General features: G+C 36.6%; 1 protein-coding gene across 4 annotated transcripts in view; it reads right to left on the reverse strand.

Moving 5' to 3' along the window:
- Nucleotides 1–5302: 5302 nt before the first annotated feature.
- Nucleotides 5303–20466, reverse strand: part of LOC114080849 (heparan-alpha-glucosaminide N-acetyltransferase) — a 33184-nt gene continuing 18020 nt past the window's right edge. For 3 of the 4 annotated variants that reach the window (XM_071610451.1, XM_071610453.1, XM_071610454.1), the window contains 11 exons: nt 19874–19950; nt 18447–18477; nt 15784–15944; nt 14395–14510; nt 13815–13936; nt 13181–13307; nt 11715–11801; nt 9381–9458; nt 7659–7729; nt 7440–7552; nt 6216–6644 (listed from right to left, as the gene is read on the reverse strand). In XM_071610451.1, the coding sequence (XP_071466552.1) occupies nt 6463–6644; nt 7440–7552; nt 7659–7729; nt 9381–9458; nt 11715–11801; nt 13181–13307; nt 13815–13936; nt 14395–14510; nt 15784–15944; nt 18447–18477; nt 19874–19950 (1165 nt within the window). In that variant the 3' untranslated portion in view covers nt 6216–6462. Of the gene's footprint in view, nt 5818–6215; nt 6645–7439; nt 7553–7658; nt 7730–9380; nt 9459–11714; nt 11802–13180; nt 13308–13814; nt 13937–14394; nt 14511–15783; nt 15945–18446; nt 18478–19873; nt 19951–20466 lie in introns of those variants that run through there. The other variant, XM_071610452.1, reaches the window with a different exon arrangement.

The following is a 20466-nucleotide window of genomic DNA, read 5'->3' on the forward strand; positions in this document are numbered from 1 at the left end:
CCGTCCATTTACCTACAAATGCCATGATTTTATTCTCTTTTAATGCTGAGTAATATTCCATTGTGTGTGTGTGTGTGTGTGTGTGTGTGTATATATATATATGTATACACACACACACACACACACACACACACACACATATATATATATATATATCACAGTTTCTTTATCAATTCATCTAATGAAAGGCATCTAGGTTGTTTCCACAGTTTAGCTACTGTGAATTGAGCAGCTATAAACAATTGATGTGGCTGTTGCTTTACTATAGTATGCTAATTTTAAGTCCTTTGGATGTAGACCAAGGAATGGGATAGCTGAGTCAAATAGTGGTTTCATTCCAAGTTTTCTAAGGAATCTCCATACTTCTTTCCAGATTGGTTGTGCCATCTTGCAGTCCCACCAGCAATGAATGAGTGTGCCTTTTCCCCCAGATCCTCACCAATATTTATTGTTGTCTGTATTCTTGATAACTGCCATTCTGACTGGTATAAGATGAAATCTTAGAGTAGTTTTGATTCACATTTACCCAGTGTTTTTAACATAAACTGGTGCTGAATCTCATTAAAGGCGTTTTCTGCATCTGTTAAGATTATCACATGATCCCTGTCTTAATTTACATTTATTGATTTGCATATGTTGAGCCAATCTTGTATCCCTAGGATGAAACCTGATTGATAATGGTGTACTATCTTCTTACTGTGTTTTTTAATGCAGTTTGCTATTATTTTATTAAGAATTTTTGTGTCTGTTCATCATGGATATTGGTCTGTAGTTTTCTTGATGTGTCTTTTCCTGCTTTTCATATCAGGGTGCTATCAACTTCATAAAATTAAATTGGGAGTGTTCCTTCCCTTTCTATTTAATAGAATAATTTGAAGAGGATTGGTGTTCGCTCTTCTTTACAGGTCTGGTAGAACTCAGCTGAGAATTTGTTTGGTCCTGGGCTTTTCTTTGTTGGTAGGCTTTGAATTGCTGCTTCAATCTCATTGCTTGATATTGGTCTATTTAAATTTTCTTTACCTTCATAGTCAAATTGGGTAGGTCGTATGTGTCTAGAAATTTGTCAATAACTGAGATTTTCCAATTTATTGGATTATACATTTCAAAATAGTTTCTAATGTTCCTTTTAATTTCAGTAATGTCTATGATGGTAGCTCCTTTTCATCTCTAATTCCATCCATTTGGGCCTTCTCTTTCTTTTGATTAGTTGGCTAAGGGTTTGTCAATCATGTTTATCTTTCAAAGAGCTCACACTTTGTTACACTGATCCTTTGTATCTTTTTATTCTCAATTGCATTAATTTCAGATCTGATCATAATTATTTCCTATCTTCTACCGATTTTGGTATTTGTTCTTCCTTTTCTAGGGCCCTGAGGTATAACATTAAATTATTTGGGATTCTTTTTTGTGTGTGTGTGTGTGTGTGTGTGTGTGTGTGTGTGTGTGTGTGTGTGTTTTAATGTAGGCATTCAATGCTATAAGCTTTTTTCTCAGAATTGTCTAAATACTGTCTCGGAGATTTTAATACATTGTTTTTCTGTTCTCAATTGTTTCTAAGAATTTTTTTTATTTCTCCCCTGATTACTTCTATGATCCATTCCTCATTGGAGCGTTTTATTTAATCTCCAGGCATCAAAATGGTTTCTGCCAGGCTCGGTGGGGCATGTCTGCATTCCCAGCAGTTATGGAGGCTAAGACAGGAGGATCTCCTATTCAAAGCCAGCCTCAGCAAAAACGAGGTGCTAAGTAACTCAGTGAGACTCTGTCTCTAAATAAAATACAGAATAGAGCTAGAGATGTGACTCAGTACCCCTGAGTTCAATCCTCAGTACCCACCCTGCAAAAAAGATAGTTTGTTTTTTATCTTGTTAATGGTTTCTAATTTTGTTCCATTATGATCTAACAAAGTTTCGAGGAATTATCTCTATGTATTCTTTTTTTTTTTTTTTTTTTTTTAGAAATAAGAAAAATTCTTAGGTGGCTGGGATTGTGGCTCAGTGGTAGATCCCTCACCTCGCACAAGTGAAACCTGGGTTAGATCCTCAGCACCACATAAAAATAAAACAAGTGAAATTAAAAAGAAAAGAAAAATTCTTAGAAACAACTGAACAGAAAAACAATGTATCAAAATCTTTGGAACAGTGTTAAGACAATTCTGAGAAAAAAGCATTGAATGCCTACATTAAAAAAACACACACACATATACACACACACAAAAAAATTCCCAAATAACTTAATTCCCAAATAACATACCTCAAGGCCCTAGAAAAAGAAGAACAAATACTAAAATCAGTAGAAGACAGAAAATAATTATGATCAGATCTCAATATGTATTTTCTAAGACTCGTTTTGTACTATTGTACTAAAATATGGTCTATTTTAGAAAAGGTTCTATGTGCAGCTGAGAAGAAAGTGAATTTAGTTGTTTCTATAGATGTCTGTTAGTTGGGCACAATGGCACACGCCTGTAATCCCAACAAGTCAGGAGGTCAAGATTTGCAAGTGTAAGGACAGCCTCAGCAACTTAGGAGGCCATAAACAACTTAGCAAGACCCTGTCTCAAAATAAAAAAAATAAGAGTTGGGGGATGCAGCTCAGTGATACAGTGCACCTGCGTTCAAGTAACTTCATAGAGTGTGTTGTGTGTGTGTATGTGTGTGTGCTATGTCCATTTGATTAATAGTAATTTTTTTAGTTCTGAAGAGTCCTTAGTTGTTTATTTTTAATTGATTCCCTATCTATTGGTGGACAACAGTGTTGAAATGATCCAGCATTGTTTTATTGGTATCTGTTATATTTTTTATATTGAGTAGAGTTTGTTTATGTATGCATGTGTTTGGAGAATAAATATTTACAATCATTATATCTTGTTGGATTATTCTCTTAACCAGTATGAAGTGAACTTCTTCATCTCTTCTGATTAATTTGGGCTTGAAGTCTACTTTGTCAGATATGAGAGTACCCACTCCTGCTTGCTTTCTGTCTCCATATGCATAGTATCTTTTTCCATCCTTTCACCTTCAGCCTGTGAATGTCTTTGACTCTTGTAAATGACATATAGTTGAGAATTATTTTATGTCTTTTTATTGGAGAGTTTAGACCATTCATATTTGGTGTTATTACAGAGAGGTGATTTTATTTCTAATGCTTACTTTAATTCTAATGCTTTATTTTGATTTATTTCTAATGCTTAATTCAGACTCAATTCTCCTTTAATTTACTATTCTGTGAGATTTATCCATACATTGGCTCTGATATTTGTATTTCATTTATTCTGTATGAAATACTTGAGTATGTTTTATAGTGCTGGCTTAGTGATTATGAATGATTTTAGTGTCTGCATGTCATGGAATATTTTCTATTTCACTTCAACACTGAAGAATAAATTTCATGGATATAGTAATCCTGGTTGGCACCCATTTTCTTTCAGGGCTTGGAACATATTATTTTAAGTTCTCCTATCTTTTAGGGTCTGGGTTGACAAATCAATAAAACTTTTAATTGACTTACCTCTAAGTGTGACCACCTGTTTATTTTGTTGTTGTTTTTTTTTGTGTGTGTGTGGCTTTAAAATTCTACTCTTATTATGTACATTAGGCATTTTAATTATAATGTGTCTTAGAATCTTTTTTGATCTTGTTTATTTGGGATTCTAAATACCTCTTGTATTTGGATTTGCATCTAATTCCTAAGGTTTTGATTTTTTTCTGATTATTATTTCATTGAAAACGCTTAACATTTCTTTAGTTTGCATTTTGGGTGACTTCTATACCATGATTCTTAGGCTTAGTGTCTTAATGTTGTTCCAGCTTACTTGAATATTCAGTCATGGTCTTTTAATTTCTTTATTGTTGAATTTATTTTTAAGATTATGTACTTTGTTATGACTGGGCATGGTGGCATACGCCTGTAATCCCAGCAGCTTGGGAAGCCGAGGCAAGAAGATCGTGGGTTTAAAAGCAGCCTCAGCAATTTAGCAAGGCCTTAAGCAACTCAATGAGACCCTGTCTCTACATAAAATACAAAAAGGCCTGGGGATGTGGGTAGTGGTTAAGTGCCCCTTAATTGAATTCCTAGTACCAAAAATAAAAATATATGCTTTGTCTTCAAGACTTGAAAATCTGTCTTCTATGTAATTTAATCTATTGGTGAGGCTTTCAACTGTTTTGAATTTGATTTATTGAGTCTTTCACTTCCAGTATTCATTTTGTTCTTTTCATGATCTCTTTATTGAATGATTCCCACATTTTCTCTCTTAGTTCATTCCTTATATTCTTTTAGTTAATTGAACATTAAGCTATGAACTTTCTAATTTTTTTTAACTTTAAATGTTAAAAAAAAAGTAAATAAATAAAGTGATAGCTTAAATGTAGAGAGGAAGAAATTAAGGGGGAAAAGGTCCAGGAAGATATAATCAGGAGATGGGGCGGTTTCTAGCAGAGCTGGAATAAGTGGAGTGGGTAAAAGGAGATGGGGGAAACCACATCCCAAATGAACTGGAAAGGCATGCTGAGATCAGCTGATCATAGGTCATTCATGCCAGGGAAAGATATTTCCATTTTTATAGAAGTTGTTTAAAGAGGTTGATTTGACCCCTTCTGTTTTACAAAATTGAGTCTGGTAGCAACAGATAGGTGACTTGGGAGAAGAAGAGACTGAGAAAAGAAAGCCAGACGAAAAATTATGATGAATCTGGAGTGGAGTGGAGGTAGTGACCATGAGAAAGAAGCAGTAACTGGGAGAAAATGAAGAGGACTGGCAATGTATAAATATGAAAGAAGTCAGGAGAGCGGAGGTAAGGTGGGTGACAAGGTGGAGCAGTTTTATAACTAGAGATAGACTTATCCATTCACAGAACTAGGAAAATATGAAGAGGAAATAGCTTATATTTGTGGAGAGGGAGGAGGGGAGAGGCGAGACTGAGATGCTTGCATACCTCTAGCAGGAGGGGGCCAGCAGACAGTTAGGAGAGGGTGTGGGAGTCCAGGCCAGAAGGCAGAGCTGGGAACATAGACTAGAAAGCTGTTTGTGAAATGGCAATAGTTGAAAAAATGGAGTAAGTGGAGATGGACTCCTCTCACCACAGATGTGGTCTAAAGGAAAATTCCATCCCTAACGTTTCCCTTAAGTATATAATTCTTCAGAAAATTCTAAGTATAATGATGTATCATGTGATAAATGCTCTTTCTCCATGTGTTCTCCTACCTTCATTCCTAAGAAATTGTTTCTTCAGTTCTGTGATTTTGAGCAGGAAAGCTGTCTTCATAGTGGAAGATCATTTTAAAAAGACATACTCTAATGATAGTTTTTAAAAATATTTTTATTCTTATTTCTTTTGAGGCATTTTCTGTAACAAAATTGTTGTTCTGAAGATTTCAGAAAAGCTACTGATGTACCCTACCTCATCACAAAGTCCTAATAGCCCAAGGGACTTGCCCAGTATCTTATACAGCAGGCATGGACAGTTGGACTCACAGTGAAGTCAGTGTGCGTTTCTTTCTTCTACAGGTACATTCCTGGTACTTAGGTACACGTGGTAAAAATGGGAGTTCATAACCCACTTGAATCAAATGTATGAAATATGATATGTCAAGAGCATTGTAATGTTTTGAGCAACCAGTAAAAAAAAAGATACTCATGTAGGTAGGGAGATAGAAGGATAGATGCTAAGTACATAGGTAAATAGGAAAGTAAACAGGTAGATAATCAAGATGGTTGGGAATAATACATCTATATTTTAATTTTATTTTTTAAATGGGGGAAAAAGAGAAAATGGCTTCTGATAGGTATTTTTTGACTCATCAAAGCCTTGATAATCTGAAAAAAAAAAAAAAAAACTTACTTTGGCTTTCCTAAAACATTAAATTGAACCAAATCAAAAAATTGAGAAAACATTATGACACATCCATTCAATAAAGTTTATACTCTATCATGTAGGAAATCATGATTTTTGTTGTTGTTGGCATGCATGTACACATGCAGAAGCAATTTCCAGGGGGAAAAAAAAGTCAGTAGGAATCAAACCTTAGATTGTTACTTTTGTTTGTTTGTTTTGCAGTGATGGGGATCAAACCCAGGACCTCACCTAACAAATGCTAGACAAGCACCACTGAACCACATCCCCAGTCCTCAAACCTTAGACTGTTTTATGCATCACAGACGCAAAATGCCCATAGTAAATCCCTTTTGGAAAGTTAAGTGAGATTTCCTTACAATGAAGTTCCAAATGCATTCATTTATGTAGAAGATGGAGAAAAGATAGACCATACCATTTCAAATATATGTCACAAATATACAGAGTTCTGATGACTCATGTCAGAGTAAACCAACTTGAGCACCTTCTCCCAAAATCTGGAAATACATCCCACTGTTTTTATAAGTGATGATTCCCCTCAATATAGGTTCTTTCAATACTTTACCTAGGCCCACTAGAGTCTTCCAACAACACTTGAGTGGGAGCTATCAGATTTTCCAAAAAATCTTCTTTTTATAGAGAATGTAGGCAATGAGCACCCAGAGAGCAGTGGCGACTATGTTCTGAGTTAGATGTTCTTTGTGTGACTGATTATCTTTCAGCTTCCACTGAAAGGGGAAGTAGTCCTCAAATACCTCGTGGCCAACATATACCAGAATAGAATTCATTCCTTAAGGAGAGACACAGAAAATAAGTTTCTTCCTGAATCACATTGGATCATCTATTTAATTTCTGAAATGAGTTCAGTAAAAACAAAAATCATGCACTTGTATTACTGACTGCCGCTGAGAATAAGTGATGCATATTTGAGATATTAGATGTGAACTGTATCTTTAATTTACTAGAAAATATTCATTTTATGATAAATTCTTTTTTCTTTTTTTTTTTTTTTTTTGTGTGTGTGTGTGTGAGGGGGGATTGAATCCAGGGCACTGCATGTGCTAAGCACACGTTCTACCATTAAGCGATACCCTTCAGCCCAACAATGAATTCTTGAATATTAAATATGAAAGGAAAATTACAACATTAACTTTTTTTAGACATAAAACTTGAGGTACAAACAATGTAACTATTACTAAAATCAAAACAGCTAAAATGAGTCATTGAAGGAATCTTAGAACTGCACCTAAACTATTTCATCCCTCTCTTGATATTTCTTAAAATGTCTAATCTTAGAGGTAGTACATGTGTGTTAAGAAAGTCTCATTTCTAAGTATTAAAAACCAAGTAAAATGCGCTGGATTGTTTCTGATGCTCCACGATTTGCCACTGTCTGGAAGTAGAGCTTATTAATTGTCATACAATGACTCAGAACCTAAATGGGGAGGGCCTCTTCAGAACAGGCCAGCTGTCTCCCTCAGTGTGTTCCTTGGAAACATAGTGGCTCCAGTCCCTAGCACCAGTGGAGCTCAGTAGATCTCTGGGCCACCATCAGCAACTCTGTTTGCATTTAGAGTTGACTTACCTGGATAAAAGAAGGGGGCTCCTGTCCACAGTCCTCTCACATCAACAACTGGGTATAGGACCAGCAGGATGAAGAAGGCAAAAGAGCTCAGTGTGGTGACATATGAAATCGACCTTTAAGGAGTTGAATGGGTGAGGTAATTTAGTGCTCATGAGAAACAGCCAATTTTAACACGAGAAATTATCAAACATTAAAAGGACACTTTTTTTCTATACTTACCAGAGATTTTTGTTGATTGGAATGAAGGCTTCGTTTTCAGAAACTTTTGTCAAAGCAACAGAAATAAGCCCCTATGAAGGGGAAAGGAAGTGTGTTAAAATCTCAACAATTGTGTTTCAAAAAATAACTAAAATAATTAGTTATTGAATTGCCTTATATTTTACTCTTTTGACTGGGAACATATTTTAAGATGTATAACCACAATTTATTCTTTTTTATTAGAGCTTTATAGTTATACATAGTAGGTGGGTTCATCCCGACAAACTCATACACGCAGGAAATTCTATTTCAGTTCATGAGCAGCCCCCCTTTCCCTCCCATCCTCCCTCCTCTACTCTAGACTTCACCTCACTTGTCTATTTATATTTGATGTATATTTATGTTTGTATAAAGGTGAATATATACACATATATTTATGTATAAAGGTGAATATATGTGGCATATTCACATAACATGATTGTTTAAGAAGTCATTCTGCGTTGCCTCCCCCTACCATCCCACTCTGCCTCTCAAGCTCCTTCTTCTACCTTACTGAGCCTCCCTTTATGTTATCCTATCCTCCTCTCCCCCTTTCCTTCATTTTACTCCAGCTTCCACATGAGAGAAAACATTCGACCTTTGAGTTTCTGAGCTTGACTTATTTCAGCTAGTGTGATATTCTCTATTTCCATCTATTTATCAGCATGCCGTAATTTCATTATTTTTTATGGCTGAGTAGAACTCCATTGTGTATATATACCACAATTTCTTTCTCCATTCATCTATTGATGGGCACCAAGGTCAATTCCATAATTTAGCTATTATGAATTATGCTGCTATAAACTTGAGGTGGTTGTTTTGCTATATTATGTTGATTTCAAATCTTTTGGGAAAATACTCAGGAGTGGGATAGCTGGGTCATATGGTGGTTCTATCCCTAGTTTTTTTAGTAATCTCCATACTGAACAACATATTCTTTAAAAATATGTTGTTCAGTATGGAGATTACTAAAAATCTGCAGTATTCCTCTGAGTTGAAGAAGGGAAGCTAACTGATAAATTATAGTGAATCCTAAGAGGAAACATGATTGCAAGATTAAAGGAAAAAAATCAAACTTTCAGTTATTTTTCTACATATAAATCTGGAAGTTGGGATTTACAAAATTGTTGTTATTTACCTAGTCTTTCTGATAAACATGCAGAAGCCATACCTCATACATTTCTTCAGGCATTTCTCATTCCAGTGTTTGATGGAAACATTGTCTTATTTAAAAACATATCCTTCTAAGAAGATAAATCTGAAAATTTAGATGTAAGGATTTGTTCCTTCTTGAGAATGGGGGTGGGGCTCAGTGGTAGAATATGATCTTACAATGCAGGAGGCTCCAGGTTTGACCTCTAGCACCAAAAATTTATATATATATATATATATATATATAAATTTGTTCCTCTGTTATTCAAATGAAGCATATTCCCTATCACAATGTGGTAACAGCTGCTGTGCCAGTGTTGCTAAACATTTTATTTCTTTTTAAATATACATGTGTGTGAAGAAAATCAATCTTTTTTTAAAAAAAGTTTTAGTTGTAGATGAACACAATGCCTTTATTTAATTAATCTATTTATTTTTAATGTGGTGCTGATGATCGAACCCAGTGCCTCACATGTGCTAGGCAAGTGTTCTATCTCTGAGCCACAATCCCAGCCCAATCCCATTCCTTAATAAGGAATGTCCGTTACTTACTAAAATAAAACACCAGACAGTGAATCGGATGAGGATGTCTTTGGTCTGATCTTTGTAATACAATAGTATTTTTCCTGCCTGGAAAAGAAAATAATATGACCAAGAGAATCACTTAAGATATATATTCTTATTTCATATTCACCCGTATTTTCAATCACTCAACAAAGCACACTTTCAGACACTGGGATCACAGGAAGAATGAAATTTTACCTCTGCCCTCAACTAGTGGAGACTGAGAGAAACAAGAGACCAAAAAAAGATGAGGTACCTCTTCAGGGAAGGAGGGAGACATCTGAGACGTGGTACCCTTGAGCTGAGGCTACAATCATGAGATGGTGAAGCAGGAGGGACACTCTGAGCATAATGGAACAGCATGCACAGAAGCATGTCAAAAAGAGTGGAAAAGCACCACAGCATCTCTAAAGGGCTGCATAAAGATAGAGGGAGGCTATGTACGTCTTGCAAAAAGGTGGTAGGCTTTGTAGGTCTTGCTTCAAGCAGGCTCTTTCTTTCATAGGTGATAGGTAGCCAAGGAAAGTTTTCCCCCAAATGACAGGATCCAGCTCAGACTAGTCTGCTAGCTCATCCCATCTGGCAGCATTACAAAAGAGGGATAGAGACAGAATGGAAGTGTGGGCAGGTAAACTAAAAACACTAAAATAGGTCTTTGCATTAAATTGAAAATTAATTTTTGGAAATATCAGAGGATGAGAAAGTGTTAATAATAATTTATAATAGCTACAAGTTATGCAGACTTTTTATGTGCCAGTTCAAAGAATTATATACAAATTATTTAATCTTCTCAACATCTCTATTCACTATGCTACTAAAGCCAGAGAGGTCAAGTAATATGCCTGAGGTTACCCAGTTATCAAGTGGCAGAGCTGGATTCAAAGCTGGGCAGTGCAGCTCTAGGTCTGCACTCTTAACCTCTACATTAGACTGACTGCTCCAACAGGCACAGATTGACCTAGAGAGCACACAGTGAGGTTCAAGGAATATATGTAAAATCATAATATAAAGTGCTATAGAGATAAAGGCAGGATTTATAACTATAAAATTATTTAATCACCAAAATATACATGGTTTAGATCAATATAGGAGCCACCAGCCACATATGACTATTTATATTTTGAATTAAATTAATTAAAAAGAAGTAAAATTTAAAATTCAGTTCCTTAGTCATACTAGTCACATTTCAATTACTCAAGAGCTATCCAGGCAAGAGGCTGCCCTAATGGATGGCACAGATAAAAATTCCCATTACTGCAAAAAGTTCTATTAGCACTGATTTATACGTTTTAACACTCTCAGTTCATTCCCTGAAAAATGAATATCACCAGTAAGAACTTTTGGAAGAAAAATAGAGACTACTCAGAATTTTAACAAAATTTCATGTGAGATAGATTAAGAATAACCTGTATTGACCTTGTCAATTATAATTTATAATAATATACATGCATACTATGTCTAGCTGTGGTACACACACTGAGGAGGCTAACAAAGGAAGATGATAAGTTCAAGGCCATCCTGGGCAACTTAGCGAGACCTGTCTCAAAATAAAATATTTAAAAGAGTTGGGAATATAGCTCAGGGGTAGAGAACTTGCCTAGCATGGGTGAAGCCCTGGGTTCAATCCCCAGTACCAAATGCACGTGTGTATAGCTAAACACTAAGTTGAAAAGAGTGCAGAGCCTCTGGGAGGTGATTATGTATGAGAGATTTTATGTCCTTATAAAAAGTCTCAAGATAAAATGTTCCTTGTCTTTGCCCTTCCACTTTCTACCACACAGGACATAGTGCTTGTCCCTCTGGAGAACACACTGTTTGAGGTGCCTTCTCAAAAGCAGAGACCGGACTTTTACCAGGCAAAGAAACTGTCAGTACCAGCACCTTGATTGTAGACATCCCATCCTCCAGAACTATGAGAAAGAAATTTCTGTTCTTTATAAATTATCCAGTCTCAGTTTTATCACAGAAGCACAAACATTCCAAGACAGAAAGAAATGTGATAAGTGACATGGTGACTTCCTAAGGTTACCAATATCCACTCTGCATATCCCACAGGGAAATCTTTTATCCAGAAATTATGGGACTAAGATAAGCCACATAAATAATATTTTTAGAATATAATAATTATATCTAACTATTTATGCTCAATTTTAACAAATCCTAGTTTTGTACAATCTGACAAACCCAAATAAAATTTATTAGACCAGTAACACAGAGGAAATGCTTGTAATTGCTTTGTTTTATTGAAATGCTTTCAAATTAGTGATGAATCAATAATCATAAGCTGTTAGAAAAACATATCCTAATAAAATAAATAAATACCTGAACTCCTAAAAATGCCATCACAATGGAATTGATGGTTCCTAAGATTCCTTCTGGATCGTAGGCCACCTTAGTGTGATAAAGGACCTTAACAAAGTAGAACAAGAAAGTAGCACTTACTCACTGACCACAAAAATTAATGTAAGAAATTCTTAGATTAAATGCAAACTTGAAAGAATTCTAGTGTTTCCAATGTTTCTGGGTTCCTTTTTTTTTTTCTTTTGGATTTTGCTACAGAAATCCATTACCCTAACTTATGGAGATTCTAGGCAAAATACTCCAGGTTATGAAAGGTATATATAGGGAATGCACAGCACCAGGGATAAGCCATAGTTCAACAGCAGCTACTTCAACTCCATCTGGCTTGGAATAAGCCTGGTGCCACAAGCCTGACAAGTTTCAGGTGCAATATATTAGTCTTTGTAATATGCATACTTATTTTCTTTTTTACCAAACCTATTGTAGCATCAATAGCTTCCTATCTTCTTCTATCTTCTTTTAAGGCAAATAACCCCTAAAAATACATTTGGGTGGGGGGGTGTAGCTCAGTGGTAGAGTGCATGCTTAGCATGTACAAGGCCTAGAGTTCATCTCCAGCACCTCCCAAAATAAAATAAAACAAATATAAAATAAAATATACTTGTATTTTTTATTATAAAATAAATGCTGAAAATGTAGAAATTTGGAAGTACTCAGGGTAGTAAATGCTGTAGTGCACCATCAAGATCCCTCCAACCCTTTCAGGACTAAAGCATTCATTACCCCAGCTGCTAGAAATATTAATTGCCAAAAGTTCTCATCCAAGTTTCTCTTCTGGATTGTGTGTGACTAAAGTCAGCTGCTAGGCCAGGTACATGGCTCAGTGGTGGAGCACTTGCTTAACATGCACGAGACCCTGGGTTCAATTCCCAGCAAGGTGAGGGTGGGGGGAGAAGTCTACCTATCTAGGAATCACCCCTTTGTTGGAAGCAGTTCATATCTGACAAGGAATATAAAGGGCCTAATTTCTCAGCACACACAGAGCAGTTCTGACGTGCCCCCAGCTCCAAATGAGATTAACTGGGGCTTTTGTCAGAACCACAGTGCAGTTCAGCTTCTCCCTCAACCAAGTCCCGCTTCCTTCATTCTTCAACAGGGATTGATCCACCAAGGACTTCCCACTACACTTCTAGCACATGAAGCTCTTTCTCAAACTCCACTGCCTAGAAATCTAACCTGAGATATATAGAAAAGCACTAAAGTGCTACTCATTTAATACAATGCATTATCACTTTATCCTTAAAAATAATGTTCATCTACTGCCACATAATGAATGCTGAAGTCATTAAGGTAGACAACTTTTAGTTTCCATCCCATTTTACATAGCTGAACATTTTGCATGGTCTAAAACTGATGGTTCTTTTTATTTTCCCTCACTTTGGAGACCCTAAGTTTCCCAGGTCCAAGGACTTGCCAGTCTCACGTACTGCGGAAGAAGGGTGCTGGTAAAGATGATCATCTCCCAGAAGCAGGCGATCAATGTAGCCAGCAGCTCCTCCTGTACAATTTGGATATTTCCCAAAATCTCCAATACCACCAGGGCCAAGATATCCACTAGGAAAGTGAAAAACATACTTAAATTATGAGACTTCAGGGGCTAGGGTTGTGGCTCAGTGGTAAAGCTCTTGCCTTGCACATGTGAGGCACTGGGTTCAATCCTCAGCATCACATAAAATAAATAAGTAAAACAAAGGTATTGAGTCCATGTTCAACTAAAAAAAAATTATAAGACTTCAGAAGACAGAGTGGTATATAGTGACTATATGCAGCCCAATTCAAAGATCCTCAAACATGTATAAGCATCCCTCTGGCTCCAAGCACTCTCATTAATGCTCTTTTGACTTAATGGCTCCCCGCATGGATAAGGTAGTAAACACAATTTCTACACAAGCTGACCAAACACCAAACTTCCCTCCCAATGCCAAGTATGCCCCAAAGGAGAAGAGTGAAATAGAATTCCTCTGACTTGAGAAATTTGAAAGCTGAAAGCCCAGAACCTCTCACTTGGCAGAAAGTGACATATGAAAAGGGCTTACTTATGTAGGGCAAGGGTTCACTTACGTAGGGCACCCAGGAACTGGTAATAAGAACGTTAAGCCCAGCCAAATGCTTTCCAGAATCAGAATGAAGAGCCACTGGGGCCAGCTGGCAGTGATGTCTCGAAGAAAAGGGCAGCTTCTCTCCTGAGGGCAGAAGAAAAAAACACATATAAACCAAATGCAAACAGAATAGCACACGTATTTGGGAAATTCCAAGTGATTATTCTTTTGATCTCTATAGCAGTAATTCAAATTTTTATCTAATAATATAAAGTTTGTCTATCTCTCTCTTTCTCTCTGACTCTGAAATATAACAGTAAAAATATTAGTTAAAAAGAAATCAGGGGGCTAAGGATGTGGCTCAATGGTAGAGCACTTACTTAGCATGCATCAGGCCCTGGGTTCAATCCCAAGCATGCAAAAAAAAAAATAATAATAATAACAATGATAGAGATTAAATAAAAATAGCTTAATAAAGGAGGGAAGGAATACATTTGATTAGTACAAACACTATTATAATCAGAACTTAAAAAAAATACTAAAAACTAAAAAGTGAACTTTTTCATGTCTCTTTTAAAAAAAACAAAACCGTGATTTCTCACCAAAACACAATTTTCAAGCATGGGTTTAGCAAAGAGGAGCTCCAACACAGCAACCACAAAGTAAGTTACTCCCAACCGCTGCAGGACACCAGGAATTCGCACCTTATCCCAAGACACTGCAGAAGATACAAGTTAGGTAAGGGATTACCCAAAATTTCTCATCGCATCCCAAAACAATTTACTTTTTTAATGAAGGGAAGACATACTCTTATTACATCTAAATAAGTCTTTTTAAGTTCTTGAAGCAGAAATATACATAGTCAGAAGACAAGGCTCAAATCCAAGCTCCAAGAACAGACCAATACGTTCATCAGAAGGATGGTCAGGAATATGGCTCATCCTCAAAATATGAAGCTGGCCGACTGGGAGACCAAGAACAAAGGTGTCTTACTCAGGGGACAAAGATAAAACAAAGATAACCTTTGGCCTTCAAATCCACCAGGAATCTGCAGACCCAACACAAGACAGTGACTGACTCTCCTTGCCCAACAAGCTCTGGGACTGTACCAATGGAAGAGTACAACCCTATAACAAACCCTGTGATGAATACTACTGGGAGCAATGGCTCATTCTTTGGAAATGCATTAAATCTGCTTTTAGGTGACATCAACCAGAAATGATCTCTACTTCCTCTTAGTGCCTATAGCCTTTCAATAAAATGACTTATTGCCTGGGGGCTTGATTGGCTACTACCCAGACATTTGTGTCCTCTTTTGCTAATGACAGAGTAAGCCCCTTGAGGACAGTGACTACTGCCTTTCCTGATTCTGATACTGGTATAAAGTGCAGAATTGATATCCTTTCTTCAGCTATCCTATCTCACTCACTGCAACCAACAAAGTAATAACAAAGATATCATCCTTCCCAGACAGCCAGTTAGCATACAAGGGATGAGGAAGGTAAATTCTTAAACTATCACCCCAAACTATAAGTTGGTGAATCCAAAATGGCAGAGCAGGGCCTTGAGAGCAAGGTAACCTGGTCTGGCCCTCTGCCCTGCTCCTCACGATCCAGAGAAAACACATCAATCTTTCTTGGCATTGGATATTTCTCTCATACAATAGGAGAGTTTGAGTAGTTGTACGGATTGCTGCCAGGTCTAAAATTCCAAGATAATAATAATGTTGATGATGCCCAAAGTTACACAAGTACTGTATGTATTTTTCTAAAGTTGTTCTTTTTGCAGGTACCTGAGATGGAGGAATTACATTTCTTTCAAATTACAACATATAGGCCTGGGGGGGTGTAGCTCAGAGGTACAGCACTTGTCCAGCATCTGCAAGGACCTGGGTTCCATTCCGAGCACCACAAAAATAAATAAATAAATAATAACATGATTTTTCTACTTTCAAGTGAATATATACCAACAAAAGGGAAAAAAACACTTACATGGACCAAGACAATAATTGGGATTCACGATGAAAATTCCTATACAGATTAACAGGAAACTCCTCCATGCAATTTTCCCCAGCAATTTGAATTTTGAACATCCTCGCTGCAGTATAGAAGTCATTGATAGAAAAATTGAAGATCCCATAATAAATACAAACCTAAAAAACAAAACATGCTATTAATAGGTGGTCATTTTGTATGAATATGTAACAACAAACCCCATCATTATGTACAACTACAGTGCACCAATAATAAAAAGTGGGTTAAAAATAGGTGGTCAATTACTAATTTTTTATCTAAATATCATTAATATTTTATAATATACTACATGATAGAAGCAGTACATTCAGTTTAAAGTAGCCAATTATGAAATCAAGCTGGGCTAATAACATAGAAAAGAATCAGAACATAGTCCTGGTGGGCTGTGAGGTTTTGACAACATATATCCAAGTTCTATTTTAGGAGGAAACTTCTTTAGTATTAAGTGGAATTGCCAAGGACAACTCTCCCAAACAGTTGTCAAAGAGAAATTATAAGAAAGATGCCACAATCCAAACAACTGATTTTTTATTAGCATACCCTCACAGACCTTGAGAAACAAGCCAAACACTTCAATCATTTCTAAATCCACTCCTGCTCCCTCCAAAAATGAAAGCTTAACTTTTTTCTCCATTTAGTCACACGTATTTCCCCTTTCTTTTATCATGCAAAATTCTCTCTTTAATGAAAATTCTAATATTAAGTTTCCTAGTTATTTTGCAAAGGGTTATGGAAGTGAGAACTTGCTCTTGCTGTATTCTCAGAGGTGCCTTGGCTTCCTTTCTAGGATCAATCTAATCAGAAAATTCCTCTACAAACAGGAACTTTCCTATAGGGAATCCCACAGGGAATATACTTAGAGAACTACCAGGTCCCTGTAGTATGCTGTTTTTAAATCTTTTGGTTATAGACCAAGGAGAGGAATAGCTGGGTCAAATGGTGGTTCCATTCCCAGATTTCCAAGGAATCTCCATATTGCTTTCCATATTGGCTTGCACCAATCTGCAGTCCCACCAGCAGTATATGAGTGTACCTTTTTCCCTACATCCTCGCCAACAATTATTGTTGTTTGTATGCATAACAGCTGCCATTATGACTGGAGTGAGATGATATCTTCGAGTAGTTTTGATTTGCATTTCTCTAATTGCTAGAGAGGATGAACATTTTTCATATATTTGTTGATTGATTGTATATCGTCTTCTGAGAAGTGTCTGTTAGATCCTTGGCCCATTTGTTGATTGTGTTATTTGTTTCTTTGGTGCTTAGCTTTTTGAGTTCTTTATATACCCTAGATATTAGTGCTCTATCTGATGTGTGAGGGGTAAAAACTTGCTCCCAGATGTATGCTCTCTGTTCACCTCACATCAATGTTTAGAGTAGCACAACTCACAAAAGCTAAACTGTGGAACCAACCTAGATGCCCTTCAGTAGATGAATGGATAAAAAAATGTGGCATATATACACAATGGAATTGTACTCAGCAATAAAAGAGAACAAAATCATGGCATTTGCAGGTAAATGGATGCAGTTGGAGAAGATAATGCTAAGTGAAGTTAGCCAATCCAAAAAAACAAATGCTGAATGTTTTCTCTGATATAGCAGGATAGGGAGGGGGAGCATGGGAGGAATAGATGAATTCTAGATAGGGCAGAGGGGTGGGAGGGAAAGGGAGGGGACAGGGTATTAGCAAGGGCAGTGGCATGTGATGGACATCATTATACAAAGTACATGTATGAAGACACGAATTGGTGTAAACATACTTTATATATAACCAGAGATATGAAAAATTGTGTTGTATATGTGTCATAAGAATTGTAATGCATTCTGCTGTTGTCTATTTTTTAAAAAAAAATCAATTCAAAAAAAGAGAGAACTACCAGGTCTTCACCTATGTAAAACTGCCCTACCCATACGCATCTCAAAAAATCAAGACTTCATCAGTGATAAAAAATGGAACCAATGATATATAACAATCTTCTGGTACTGTTTCTTAATGATGGAGCTAAGGTGCTCAAAGCATCACAGCAAAGACACAAATTGCACAACATATACAAAGTGTCCCTGAACAAAAATGAGAAGCCCTGGATGAACAGAGTATGGGTAGCACTATTATAATAAATTTCAATTTATTACTGTCACTGCTTGCTACATATTTATCATTATTCACAGACATACTATGTTTCTTTCAGAAAATATGATTTTATATGCATTTTTGGACTAGTAGAACTTAACTATATATTCAAAATTTATAATATAGGATTTTAGGATCTAGTATATCCTATCTGTTCAGCATAATGTTCCCTAAAAAATCACTCATCTTTTGGAATAGAGCTGTAGCTCTATGGGAGAGCATGTGCTTAGTGTGCACAAGGTCCTGGGTTCAATCTCCAGAGCCACAAAAGAAAAACAAAAAACACTTATCTTTTCTACACACATGCACAAACATGAAACCAAGTATAACAACAACCCATTGATGCAACTTTTGGAAGGACTCTGTAACAGCCAACACAGGCCTATGGTGCAGAACTCAAGGCTGGTCTCAGAGAAGGCCTCCAGCATCATTTGAAAGAAAGAACCAGAGATGCCCCATGGAAGAGCTGATGGTTAGAATGCCAACTCACCATGGGAACACAAGGTCAGCCACTGTCAGTCCTGCAGAATAACACAAGCACAAATGGAAAGAGGATTCTTGAATATAAATACTTCTTAAATTCAAAATGAACATAATTGTAATTGACACAGAAAGTACAACTAACATAGAGGACACACACACACACACAAACTCTCTTGAGACTCTGCAGCCATTCCACAGGCTTGGAACATTTCCTGACTATATCTAAACATGGGACAACAAATTACAAGTATGTAGACAAGTTTGCTAGCTTTATACAATGCTATTCAAAATTTATTGCTTCCCCCCACCCCCCGAGATGTTCTCTGTTTTGCAGCAGAATGTCTAATGGACAATGTAACTGTAAATATTCAGCTGCATAAAAAGGAGCTAACATTTAGGCACAAATGGGAGACATGACTCTTTTGTTTTAAAATAAATACTTGAATACAATTTGGGTCCTACAAGAATTTGGGCTCCAGATCTGATGCAGAGGTGCCTTACCCATGGACCTGCAATGACATCATTAATTCCCTCCCAGGAATCAATACATGGAACCTGGGTACCAATGGTCAAACATGATCACAATGAGCCATATATATATATATATATATATATATATATATATATATATATATATAAAATCTTTCCCCAGCCCTCTACATATATGAACTGTCCAGGACAAAGACTACTGGAATTTCACAAAAATCATTGGTCCAGCCAGGTGCAGTGATGCACACCTGTAATCCCAGCAACTTTGGAGGCTGAGGCAGGAGGATCGCCAAGTTCAAAGCCAGCTCAGCAACTTAGTAAGGACCTAGGTAACTTAGTGGGATCCTGTCTCAAAAGAAAAAAAATAAAAGGACTGGGGATATGGTTTAGTGGTTAAGCACCTCTCTGTTCAATTCTCAGTACAAAAAAAAAAAAAAAAAAATCAGTGGTCCGTAACAGGTAAGTATTCTAAATGATTCTCTTGGTTCCTAGAAAATCTATTCTTAAACCAACTGCCAAGCCAGATTACAGCTATGATTCAGCACCACTCAGATCAATCCCAGTTTGATAGCACCAAAAAGGACCATGAGTCTTAAAAGATAGACTCCCCAAGAATATGGTAGCTGTCATATCTATGACAATGATCATTTAAAACCAAATTCTTCACATCTTCTGCTGAGTTCCAAGTGTCAGCAGAAATATTTCTGTTACTCTAGTGAAGCATCCACACATTAGAGATCAGATTCACACATTAGAGATCCGCAGCACACAAGAATTAAACTAAAGGGCCCACAGAAAAATCTAAAGGTCATTCTCTGGGGGAAAGAGCTCAATAGCTCAGAAGAGGTTGGTAGGGCCTCATCCCTTAGAGGAAATGCTGAATGATTCTTCAGATGCCAGTTCTCTGAATGAAACTGCAAGCAAAGTTACCTTGAGGTAACTTACCATTCCAACTCGAATGTTTGAAGTACCAATATTTTCCTCCTCCGTAATTAACAAAAACCATGAGTATGAGAGCTAGCCTGTAAAGTCAACAAAAAGAACACTTTCACAGTGTGCAAGGTGACAAAGAATGGTTGAACTCCAAGACATTCCTTTATACTCACAAGGTTAGTCATGCAATAATGTGATTCTACACAGCAGTTTGTATCACCAGAAGAAATATAAAGGCAAGACACTATTGTCCGCAACAATTTTCACAACAATTAGGATCATCCACTAATGTTCTGTTGCAAATATTTCCAACATGTTTTTAAAAAAAAAATTGTACTTTACTACTAAGCTATATAACTTGGGAACACAGCAAAACATTTCCAGTAACTCAATTGTGTGCCAATAATTTGATGTCTCAGGTTAAAGAACTGTTATAGAAGGTACAGATTCACTGGAATCAAAGAGCTAAGGATTCATATCCTGAGTCTTTTTCTCTTATTAGTCATGAGACTTTACACTAAGATTCAATTAACTCTGTACAATACCCTACCACATGACTATGTGGTTGGCACATTTGGGGCGCTTAATAAATGCTAGCTTCTGTT

The sequence above is a fragment of the Marmota flaviventris genome, chromosome 3, assembly GCF_047511675.1.
Source record: "Marmota flaviventris isolate mMarFla1 chromosome 3, mMarFla1.hap1, whole genome shotgun sequence".
NCBI lineage: Eukaryota > Metazoa > Chordata > Mammalia > Rodentia > Sciuridae > Marmota > Marmota flaviventris.